This window comes from Leuciscus leuciscus (assembly GCF_965113295.1).
Source record: "Leuciscus leuciscus genome assembly, chromosome: 1".
Classification (NCBI taxonomy): Eukaryota; Metazoa; Chordata; class Actinopteri; order Cypriniformes; family Leuciscidae; genus Leuciscus; species Leuciscus leuciscus.
Window position 1 is genome coordinate 28,387,200 of NC_138725.1, and position 12,012 is coordinate 28,399,211.

A 12,012-nucleotide genomic window follows, 5' to 3' on the forward strand; every position below is an offset into this window, starting at 1 on the left:
AATCATCATTTTTAGAAATTTTCATGGAAAAGTGTGTGAAAAAGTGTGTTATATGATCGGTCACAATTGTGACCGGTGGGATACTGTGTTGTATCAACCATTGGACAGACTGAATATAGTCTATTTGGTCTATTTGACCTGTGCAGTGTGTTTGTGTGTGTGTTTTTGTGTGTGTGTGTGTGTTTCTGAGTGTGTGTTTCTGTCTTTGTGTGTGTGTGTGTGTGTGTGTGTGTGTGTGTGTGTGTGTTTGTGTGTGTTGTATCAACCATTGGACAGACTGAATATAGGTCTATTTGACCTGTGCAGTGTGTTTGTGTGTGTGTTTCTGTGTGTGTGTTTCTGTCTTTGTGTGTGTGTGTGTGTGTGTGTGTGTTTCTGTCTTTGTGTGTGTGTGTGTGTGTTTGCGTGTGTGTGTGTGTGTGTGTGTGTGTGTGTGTGTGTGTGTGTGTGTGTGTGTGTGTGTGTGTGTGTGTGTGTGTGTTGTATCAACCATTGGACAGACTGAATATAGGTCTATTTGACCTGTGCAGTGTGTTTGTGTGTGTGTGTGTTTGTGTGTGTGTGTGTGTGTGTGTGTGTGTGTGTGTGTGTGTGTGTGTGTGTGTGTGTGTGTGTGTGTGTGTGTGTGTGTGTGTGTGTGTGTGTGTGTGTGTGTGTGTGTGTGTGTGTGTGTGTGTGTGTGTGTGTGTTTCTGTGTGTGTGTGTCTGTGTGTAAAATTAGGTAGAAAGTTAGGTAGCAGCAGAAAGTAAGGTAGAACAGTTAGCCTATGTGTATTAGCATGTAGATACAATGGGTTATCCCACTGGTCACTATTGTTGCCGTTGACATGTTTGTGAGTTCTATGACCACATTAAAAAAGGTTGAGTAATTGCAAATGCATATATCAATACTAGACACCTTAAACATGATGTGTACCAAAAATCTATGTCCTATCTTTATGTTAACCCTTCAAGGTCTAAGGGGTTTTAAGTCCGCCAGGCACTATGTTAATATTTCGGCTGGAAGGGTCAATTTTCATGGCAGAGTGAAGAGAGTCATATTTCTGGATTCTATAGACTCTCAGCTATAAGGTGCATGCATTGACAATACACTTCTTGAGACACTTGTATGGGTTCTGATGTGATATATCACCAAGAAATACAAAAAACGGAAGTTAAATTTTTTTTTTTATTATATAAAAATAGCAAACCATAATGAATAAGGGATTTTACATCAAATATTGATTATTCAAAGGGTTTAGAACGCCTGTAAAAAATTGGGTGAAAAAATATAAAGAAACAAAATAAATATTTACATTTCTGTGACTGTAGTCACCATACGTTTTTTGGGAAAAAACACAGAATATTAGGTTAGGTTAGGTTAGGTATACTTTATTTTCCCAACGGGACCTTTTTTGGGGGCTCACGAACACAGCCACTGCATTGCCAAACATATAAAACAAACACATTACATAATGACAGAGTAGAAAGATACACTTTTACAATCAAGTAATTGGCCTCACGCTACTGTATACACTGGAAAGTAATTGGCATCACGCCACTCTATACACTGGAAAGTAATTAGCATCACGCCACTCTGTACACTGGAAAGTAATTGGCATCACGCCACTCTATACACTGGAAAGTAATTGGCATCACGCCACTCTATACACTGGAAAGTAATTGGCATCACGCCACTCTGTACACTGGAAAGTAATTGGCATCACGCCACTCTGTACACTGGAAAGTAATTGGCATCACGCCACTCTATACACTGGAAAGTAATTGGCATCACGCCACTCTGTACATAATTGCACTGTGCACTGTATTTGCACATCATTATTCTTACATGTTGTGCCACATGTGAAAGCAGTTACGCTCTGGCTGTAGGCAGAGTGGCACATCACACTCATTACATTTCCATGAAGTGTCCTTTCTTGGGACCCCATCTACCTTACATTTCTCACACCTCAGCCTTGCAATTGGTTTTGAGATTGGCACAGGTGTATGTCCAGTTCCCCTCTGTACAGGCACGGCCCCGACTGTGACACCACACAGCTCAGCCACAAGCTGCTCCACATAGGCCCTGTGGGTGATGAGGTGGGTGGCTGGTGTGTTCCTCAGCTTTTGTATTTCTTTGAACATTATAAAGCCATTGGTCACAGCAATGTCAATAAAATGAAAGAACATTGTTCTGTACCATCTTCTGGTTGTGTGATGAACTGAGTAGTACTGTATCAGCTGGTCTGATAAGTCCACTCCCCCCATGTACATGTTGTAATCCACAATAGGCTTTGGTACTGGTATGTTTGTTTTCTCCCAGGATCCATCCCTATTTTTCTGCTTCCTCTTGACAGTGTCCCCATCATAAGCAACATGGACACTGCTGCACATTGCCACCTCCCTGTTGTCCATCCACTTGGTGAAGACAAGGTTATCTTCTCTTATCCACCTGAGAGATCCTCTGGGGGATTTCTTGGTCAGTTTATTTATTTTTGTTTTTGGAGCCTCCTTCCTCCCTTCACGAATGGTACCACAGGCCCCAAATTTGAGGGACAGCAGGTGCCTGAAGAGTTTTGGGCTGGTGTAAAAGTTGTCACAGTAGAGGTGATAACCACTGCCTAGGAAAGATGGCCTCATCAATTTCACCACAGAGTCAAATGAAAGCCCTAGCCCAGAGGCCAACCTGCTTTTACCTGTGTATATGTTGAAGTCACAGGTATAGCCATTGCTGGAGTCTGCCAGCACAAACAGCTTTATCCCCCACTTGGTGGGTTTGGCTTTCATGTACTGGGTCATCACAGTTCTTGCCTTGGTGGCCACCATCCTCTCATCAATGGAAATCTGCTTCCTGGGATGGTAGGCAGACTGACAGGCGGCCTTTATCTCAGTCATCAGTGGCTTCAAACGAAAGAGTGTGTCATACTCATCTGGCTGAGTCTGCTTCTTTCTGTCATTTACCACATCTTCCTCTGGATATTCATGTCACTCATATGGATATTCCAAGATATGGTACGGAACCTATCCCGTGTCATGACTGTGTTTGGAAAATTCACAGAAAACATATTTTTTCTCTTCCAATAGTCATTTACTGCTGGCAGCTTTAGAACTCCCATGTACAAAACTAATCCAATGAATTGGAACATCTCTGCAGGGTTGATGGTGGTCCACTTGTACTTTTTCCCAGCAGCAATGTTTCTCTCTGCCAGCTTGTTTGTGTTGGCACACAATGTCCTGATTGAATCAGCACTAAAAAAGTGCTTGAAAAGGCCGAGGGGGCTTTGCTCTACAGACGTGTCCAATTGCACTCCAGGTTCCAGTCTGGGGCAAAACCTTTGTGGAATGGGAGACACATCAGGATCCTTTTCTGTCTTCCATCCTTGTTCTGGCTGGTCTGGTGGTGCTGGACATCTGACAGGTGAAAGTGACTGGCTGCATCCTACAGGGGAGCCAAACTGACTCTGTGACACAGAGGGCCTCCTTCCTCTACGACGTAACCTCAAGGTAGGGGTCGCAAACCGTCCTCTTGGTGGCTCTGTGGCAGTGCTGGAGGAGCCGGGTCGAGGAGTAGAAATGGATCTGTGGGCTGCAGGAGGAGACCTGGATCTGTGGGCTGCAGGAGGATAAAAGGATCTGTGGGCTGCAGGAGGAGACCTGGATCTGTGGGCTGCAGGAGGATAAATGGATCTGTGGGCTGCAGGAGGATAAATGGATCTGTGGGCTGCAGGAGGAGAAATGGATCTGTGGGCTGCAGGAGGATAAATGGATCTGTGGGCTGCAGGAGGATAAATGGATCTGTGGGCTGCAGGAGGAGACCTGGATCTGTGGGCTGCAGGAGGAGAAATGGATCTGTGGGCTGCAGGAGGAGACCTGGATCTGTGGGCTGCAGGAGGAGACCTGGATCTGTGGGCTGCAGGAGGATAAATGGATCTTTGGGCTGCAGGAGGATAAATTGATCTGTGGGCTGCAGGAGGAGAAATGGATCTGTGGGCTGCAGGAGGAGAAATGGATCTGTGGGCTGCAGGAGGAGACCTGGATCTGTGGGCTGCAGGAGGAGACCTGGATCTGTGGGCTGCAGGAGGAGACCTGGATCTGTGGGCTGCAGGAGGATAAATGGATCTGTGGGCTGCAGGAGGATAAATGGATCTGTGGGCTGCAGGAGGAGAAATGGATCTGTGGGCTGCAGGAGGAGACCTGGATCTGTGGGCTGCAGGAGGAGAAATGGATCTGTGGGCTGCAGGAGGAGAAATGGATCTGTGGGCTGCAGGAGGAGAAATGGATCTGTGGGCTGCAGGAGGAGACCTGGATCTGTGGGCTGCAGGAGGAGACCTGGATCTGTGGGCTGCAGGAGGAGACCTGGATCTGTGGGCTGCAGGAGGAGACCTGGATCTGTGGGCTGCAGGAGGAGACCTGGATCTGTGGGCTGCAGGAGGAGCAGAAGCGGTGCTGTGTAGAAAAGGGCGAGCAGTCTGGGTCCTGGGTTCAGCAGAAGATGTACTCGGCTGCTCTGGGGTTTCCTGATTTAGACTAAAACACACAGATTTTTTAATTAGTTTACATTCCCACATATCAAAAGTTGTACAGCCTTTATTACAATGTGCTAAATAAAGATTAGCTATTCATCATCATGTGTGTATTTTTTACATCAAGTAAAGAGTCATAGAACTTCTAACTACAAAATTACTATTATCATAGTAATGATGTTACTATGATAATACTATGTATTTTAATGATGTAAATACAATGTCTAAACCAAACCCCCTCCCCATTTCATCTTTATGTAGACAAATAGTATAGGCCTTAGATAAGGCTTACTGCACCATTATTTCTGAAAAGCTACAATAAAATTTCCCTAAAAGCAATACAATAAAATAGACAAGTAAAGTAAACGAAATATAGCTTATTACTATGCAAAAAATGAAGATGGACTACATGCGACCTAATCTGCAATCTCATTTTAGCAATAGGTTACGTACTGCAGATGGATGCAGTTCATGTAGCAGACAAAGGCCCATGAATTTTTAACTTACTAATATAGAAATGACACACATTATTTGATTACTGCACCGTTATTTCTGACAATAAAATAATTTTACAAAAAAAAAAAAAATGACACAATACATATTAGACAATATATTATCAGCAATATATTGCCTTCATACTTACTCCTCAAATGGATCGATTCCGTCCAGAATTTGATCCTCTTCATCCGAATCAAATCGGTCTGGATCAGATCCGTTATCACTCTCGTCGCTCTCCAAAAAAATCATTGCAGTAGCTTGCTCGGCAGTGAATTTTCGTTTGGCCATGTTGAGTTTATGTACAAAACGAGTACGAAAACGTCTATCTCCACAGTAACGTAGTACAAAAACGTCTATCTCCACAGTAACGTTGTCTGAGAAGACGCGCGAAATTTATTCATAACCCCTCCCCTTTTTACGTTCCTAGGACACCTGATAATGTCTTTGTTTGTTTTATATTGGTCTGTGATTGGTTCACACACCAACAGCATTATATATAATTTGATAGGGTAAAGTACCAGTTCTCTGGTTTGCTGTAAAATGCTATAGATTTGCACTCAAATACGGAAGGGTTTTTTTTTATTATTTTTTTTTTTTTTACTAAATGCTTGTAGAAGATCGGAAGGCTTATCATTCGCGGAAGCCAACACAGTCTACTCATTATTACACAGACGAATGTCAGCTTTTTCATAGAAAAAAAAGTAAGTTAATACCTTAATCCATTCCAAAGCTATTAATAGATATGTCAGACGTGCACACTTTGACGCTCTAGAGCGTCAGTCGACTTTGAAGGGTTAACATACTTTACTAACATATTCTTTGGAAGCTTTCTTGCTGCCATCCTCTTCTCTTGGCACAAACAGGAAGTAAACAGCTCTGGTCATGTGACAATTTACAGTAAACATGCGACACTGCACATATTTCATTGAGACCCTTTATTATTTCAATATCTGCTGGAAATGCATTGATAGATCATTTAGTAACATTTTTATAGCCTTAGAAATTAAAAAAATATTTTACGGTCATTATTGTGACCGGGATTAAATGGGTTAATTGAAAATAATAGTTTAATGTCACCATTATGATGATCCGTGTTTGCTTTAGTTGTGCAGTTTGACTCTTGATGTTTTAATGTTAGTTTTTCTCTGGTTGCTGTAACTGTTTGTTATAGTAAGAAGACTAAGAGTAAATGTGATCAGATTATGTCAGCTACTTGATGATGACTATAATGATATAATCATCAAGTAGTGCTCTGATCAGTTGATCTCTTCTAGACAGTCATGTGTGTCATTAATTTCATATGTGACCCTGGATCTCAAAACCAGTCACAAGTCGCATGGGTATATTTGTGGCAATAGCCAACAATACATTTGTATGGGTCAAAATATTGTTCCATGGTTCCATGAAGATATTTTGTAAATTTCCTACTGTAAATATATAAAACATTTATTTTTGTGAGTGAATGCAGCAGAATCGCAAACATAAATTGACAACATGGTGAGATCAGTGTGAGATCAAAGTGTTGACAGGGTTAGGTGCTTCTGCATCAATGTTATTCACATATAATTTCCATCTGATGTTAGGTATAATTATGGGTAGGGTTAGGTGTAGAGGTAGGGACAGGGTTAGGACTAAATGTTTGGACAGTTATGTTGTTCAGCCTATGCCTACAGTACCCATTCAAAGTCCACTGACTCTTAGCATAGATGGACATATTCAGGACAGGCACATTAGTATACAAGCAAAGCAAATACTTTAATTTGTTAATCACAATTTTCTAAGACAGATCAGCAACTGTTTGGATACATATCAACAGAAAACTAATCATAGCTCAACACATTTATTCCTGTTTGAATTTTGTGTTTTCTTGAATTACTGCGAGTACCATGTTTTTACCTCAGAGACAACATTATTTTGTCAAGGCTAACAAAGCATAAGTAGATACAGCTTTATTGTAACAGTAATACAGTATTTTATTCACCATATAATATATTTTAAAATGAACTGCATGCCAACACAAGTCATCTAGCATTTATTAATATGATATTCTAATATTGATCTAGCTTACTGCAGTATGCAACCACTGTCACACCGAGTGAACACACAAATAATATAACATACTATATTTCAAAACACTGAATTGTATTTAGTATGATTGTTTTAACCAAGTAAAACAGCCCTGCGTTAACACACAATCTCGATTTGTCCAATAAAGTGACCTGTATGAGTAGAACTTCAGCACTTTCGGGTATTTCATTAGAATGACATGTCCTCATTTCTTTATATCCTCCTGGGACTTGCATGTCGCACAGTGCAGGAGTCTCTATTGGCATTCTCTCCACACTCTTAGAAAGCATGTGATGAAACTGACTAAAATTGTGTTAAATTCTTACACATCAATGTGTGAGTTTAGGGACAACGCTTGTTGTGTTAATTCTGACACATTACTGATTTTAACACAGTGGATGCGTCAAGAAAGTTATCACTAAAGAGAGGAACAACAAGAATACAAAAAAGAGAAACACAAGAACTACAACTGACTTTCAGCCACAGCCTTAAATGAAATCAACTGAATATAAAAGAAGGATAAGTGTTGATGTCTAAGTGTGTCTCTTAACTGCAGTTGTTCACTCTCAGTAGGAAGCATTATGTTGACATTTCATTACTAGAACTGTTGTCATTAATTAATTAATTTTTGACTAATTAATTAATTAACTAACCTCAGTCAAAAATATGACAAAAGAGGGGGTGAACATTTAATCATGTTCATTTAAATGTTTTACAACTAGGAAAAACAGCTGATCTGCTTTTACTTCTTTATTTAGCTGAACTCTAGTGTTTTTCTGTCAAACTCTATTGCATTTACTTAAAAGTAAATTACTTTAAAAAATGAAAAGGGTCAAGGGCTCAACTAAAGCAAACACTGACCCCGATAAAGGTGACTTCCCTTTCTGATAAATAAATCATCAACATCTAATCCTTTGTTAATTCTCAATAAAAACTTGTGTAGATGTCTGACAGAAATAAAGTCAGTCTGGTTAGTAATAAGTGAAGCTGGTAATGCTGTTTGTGGAGTTGTTTAATCCTCCTCTGCTGAGATCTTCACAGATTTAATGTCTTCTTTTCTCTTCAGTTGATTTCATATCATGCCTGGCTCACACTACAGGAGTTTTAAAATCCTGACTGAATGTTTAATCTGGTTGCAGCACACACTTAAGGAGAATCTTTGCAGATTTTCTTCCCTCAAATCTTAAACATGCGCATCACACACTACAAAATTTGAAAATCGCGGCGCATCACACACTACAAGATGTTATTAAGATAATCGTGCCAGAGGAAGCGCCTCGCGCAGCAGATCGGAAGCGGAAAAGAAGACGTAAACAAAATATCTGTCCTTCATATCAGTTAATATTCGTGAAACAGTTGCTTTGATCAGGGCGGATCCGATTTGTGTGAGAGCAGATCGGGAGGAGCAAGATTCGATCTGTGAACGCCTCACATTACCAGATAATCTGTGCCGAACATCAGAACCGATCGAGATCATCGACAAGATTTTTTCTCCGATTCTCGGAAGGGGAAAATTCTGGGATAAATCGGCCTAAAACTCCTGTAGTGTGAGCCAGAAATAAGGCTGTGTCTGAAGTCAGTTGTAGTTCTTGTATTTCTGCTCGTCTCTGTTCTCTTCTTTCCTTCAGTGACGCTGCTTGTTAACAGCAGTTGTTCTACACTAATGTTCAATCATCACATGAATACTTAATTATCACGATTCTACACTTGAATGTCTTGTTTTGGTCTTGGAGAGTCTTGACCGAACCTCTGGTATTGGCCTTGTTCTTGGAGGACTAGTCTTTACTAAGATTAACACAAAGATGTGTGAATGTGTAATGTTAACACATTATGTCTGTTCTTGGCTACACAGATTGAGTTGGATGCTGTGAACAAATACTCAGATTGTGTTCATTTTAAAGCTAACTGTTTATCATCGCTCAATTAATCACTTAATTATCTCATTAACTTTAACTCTGCTTCAGTGTTCATTTAACACTCATATTTGAACACTTTAACACTCTTGAATGTGGAGTCAAATAAACTCCTAGGAGAGTTAATTTAACACTGGAGTTTTCGTCACAGATTTAAGAACAGTAAAATAAACCTAAGGGTATGACACCCAGGTTCACATCGCTAAGCCACTAGTTCATTTCTCTGGGCTTCACTAGCACAGACACAGTTTAAGTCACTAGTTTTAAGCTATCTGGTCAAGCAATCAGGTACACAGAGCAATAGTCCACTAGCGTTAAAAGCCATTCTGCAAAGCAGGCCGAGGCACACATATTAAACATGCGGTTCTCATTGCTCGAGCCGCAGCATTACATACATGTCTTTTTCTCCTCTTCTGCTCATGCGGATGATTTTAAGTATATTGTTGTATAGCAGGAGTGTGTTTTCATGCTCACAGCAGCATTCACATTTTGTCTGTTTGATTTTCTCATTCCAGCCTTGTTTGTGGGGTTATTATACATGTTATATATGTTATTCTTGCAGCAGCAATGTGTCCTAAATACTCACAGCAGTGTATCAGCAAATATATGTATTGACAGGAGCAAGTTACTGTACTTGCTTTGCAGCAGCAGCAGCAATAATCTTCAACAACAGCAATAACCAACAGCAGCAGATCTATTCTGGCAAGACCAATACACTAACATTGTCATATCCATTACCATGCTAATGTTTCTAGAGAGTTGTCATGCTAGAAACATATTGGCTGTGAATGACAACTCCCATGAATCCACACTCATCCACAGCGTCATCAAGCTATGCCTTTGTTAGGAATAAGCGACCTAATTATTATTTGAGCTGTCATGTGAAAATCACAGAATGACACATCTAAATTTATTTGATTCCTTCCAAAGTTTTTCAACTTCGTCTTCTAGCGCTTTAAGTTCATCTCCTTCTGCATCTTGCAGGCGTTCATGGAGATTTTCAATTTTCTTGTCCCCTTTCTTACGCTTCAGGAGTTTATAAAGTGTTTCCAGAATTTCAAGTTGCTTCTGATGTTCTTCCAGCTTATTTTTGAACTCTTCTTTTCTCTCTTTTAATTCATTTGTTTCTTCTGCTTTTGTTCTGGCTTCATCCTCATATTTCTTCTTCATGAATTTTATATCCTCTTCATATTTCTGTTTCATTTCATCTCTCTCTTTCTCTTCTCTTTCTTTTCTCTTCTTCTCATTATCCTCTATTCTCTTGATCTCTTCTTCTTGCTCTTGTTTCAGATCTTCAATATTTTTCTTCCATCTCTTTCTCTCTTCTTCACGTCTCTCATCATCTTCTTGTATTCTTCTCTCCCACTCCTCTTTTCTCTCTCGTTCCACTTGTTCATAATATCTTTTCGTTTCAGTTGCCTTTTCCTCATATTCTCTCTCCTTTTCTTCTCTTTCTCTTCTCTGTTTCTCTCTCTCCTCCTCTATCTTCTTTCTTTCTTCTTCTCTCTCTCTTTCAAATCTCTTTCTTATTTTCTCCTGTTCTTCTTGTTTTTCTCTCAGCTGTTCTTCGTGTTTCTCTTTTTTCTTTCTTTCCTCTTCCTCTCGATCTCTCATCTGTCGTTTCTTTTCATCCTCCCATTCTCTCTGCTTTTGTTTAATTTCCTCTTTAATCTCTTTTCTGTCATTTTCAGCCTCTTTTATTTTTCTCTCCCATTCCTGTCTTTCTTTTTCCTCTTCTTTATTCCTTTTTTTCTCCTCCAACTCTCTCTTTTTTCTTTCTTCTTCTTGTTTCATTCGTAATTCTCCTATGATGCGTTCTTGTTCATTTTTCATATTTTCTTGATCTTGACGGTATTTTTCTTCTTTCTTTCTATCTCTTTCTTCTTTTTCCTTTTGCTGTTTTTCATACTGTGATCTCTGATTTTCAATCTCTCTCTTCATCTCTTCTATTTTTTGTTGATATTCAATTTTTTTCTGTTTTTCCTCTTTTAATCGTTTCTGGTTTTCAATCTCTTTTTTATTCTGTTCTGTTTTTTCTTTTTCTTCAAACTCTTTTCTGAGTTTTTCCTCTTTTTCACTGATTTGATTCTCCATTTTCTTTCTCTCCTCATCTGCTCTTTGTTTCTCTTCCTCAAGTCTCTTCATCATGTTTTCCTTTTCCATCTCATAATTGGCTTTTATTGCTTCATGTTGAGCCTGTATTTCTCTCTCTCGCTCTTTCATTATTTCCTCCATTCTCATTTTAATGGACATCTCTGCCTCCTCAAACATGCTGTTAGTGAAGTATCGACCCTCATTAGCATTTTTCACTTCTTCTATCATGTTCAACAGTTGAGTAACTTGAGTTTTGTCTTGTTTCTCTCTGTTATTGAAAGCCAGGAATCTGTTTCCACAATCTCTGATCAGTTTCTTCAGTTCAGCAGAGTTACTTCTCTTCACATAATCCTCTATAGATTCATCCTCAAGTTCGTCTCCTCTAGTGAACAGAACGATGCTGAACTGAGCAGATTTATGACCAAATATCTTCTTTATCAGATCCAAAGTGTCTGATTCCTCTTTAGTGATTCTTCCCACACTCAACACAATGACAAACACATGAGGTCCAGGAGACGACATTGAAACACATTTCACTATTTCTTCCACCACGTGATCATTTGATAGTGTCGTATCAAAGAGTCCTGGAGTATCAACAACAGCTACTGATCGACCATCAACTTCACCAACTCTCTTCTCACAAACTGTCGTCACTGAATCTGTGTTTAATTGGCTGTGAAACTCATTTCTTCCCAGAACAGTGTTTCCTGTTGCACTCTTTCCATTTCCTGTTTTTCCAATCAGCACAGTCCTCAGACACTCCTGATCATCTGATTCTCCTTCAGCACCTGAAAATAATGCATGTATACAGTTGGTACTCAACCAGAATAATACTTCTGCAAAATTGGGGATGTGTATTTGCTGCCTTTTACTGCTAAGTGGCGCTACAATCACAGACTCTCTATATAATCTGACGCGGCTAATTGAGAGCAGATCAA

The 12,012-nt window shown here is 39.8% G+C and overlaps 2 protein-coding genes across 3 annotated transcripts in view; one reads left to right on the plus strand and one right to left on the minus strand.

The window, feature by feature from the left end:
* The window catches only part of LOC309497856 (uncharacterized protein), a 606,947-nt gene that overhangs the window by 475,716 nt on the left and 119,219 nt on the right, over positions 1 to 12,012 (plus strand). The gene's annotated exons all lie outside the window — the stretch shown is intronic.
* The window catches only part of LOC309498123 (GTPase IMAP family member 8-like), a 64,329-nt gene continuing 57,886 nt past the window's right edge, over positions 5,570 to 12,012 (minus strand). For both annotated transcript variants that reach the window (XM_082168646.1, XM_082168645.1), the window contains one exon: positions 5,570 to 11,862. In XM_082168646.1, the coding sequence (XP_082024772.1) occupies positions 9,869 to 11,862 (1,994 nt within the window). In that variant the 3' untranslated portion in view covers positions 5,570 to 9,868. The remainder of the gene's footprint in view (positions 11,863 to 12,012) is intronic.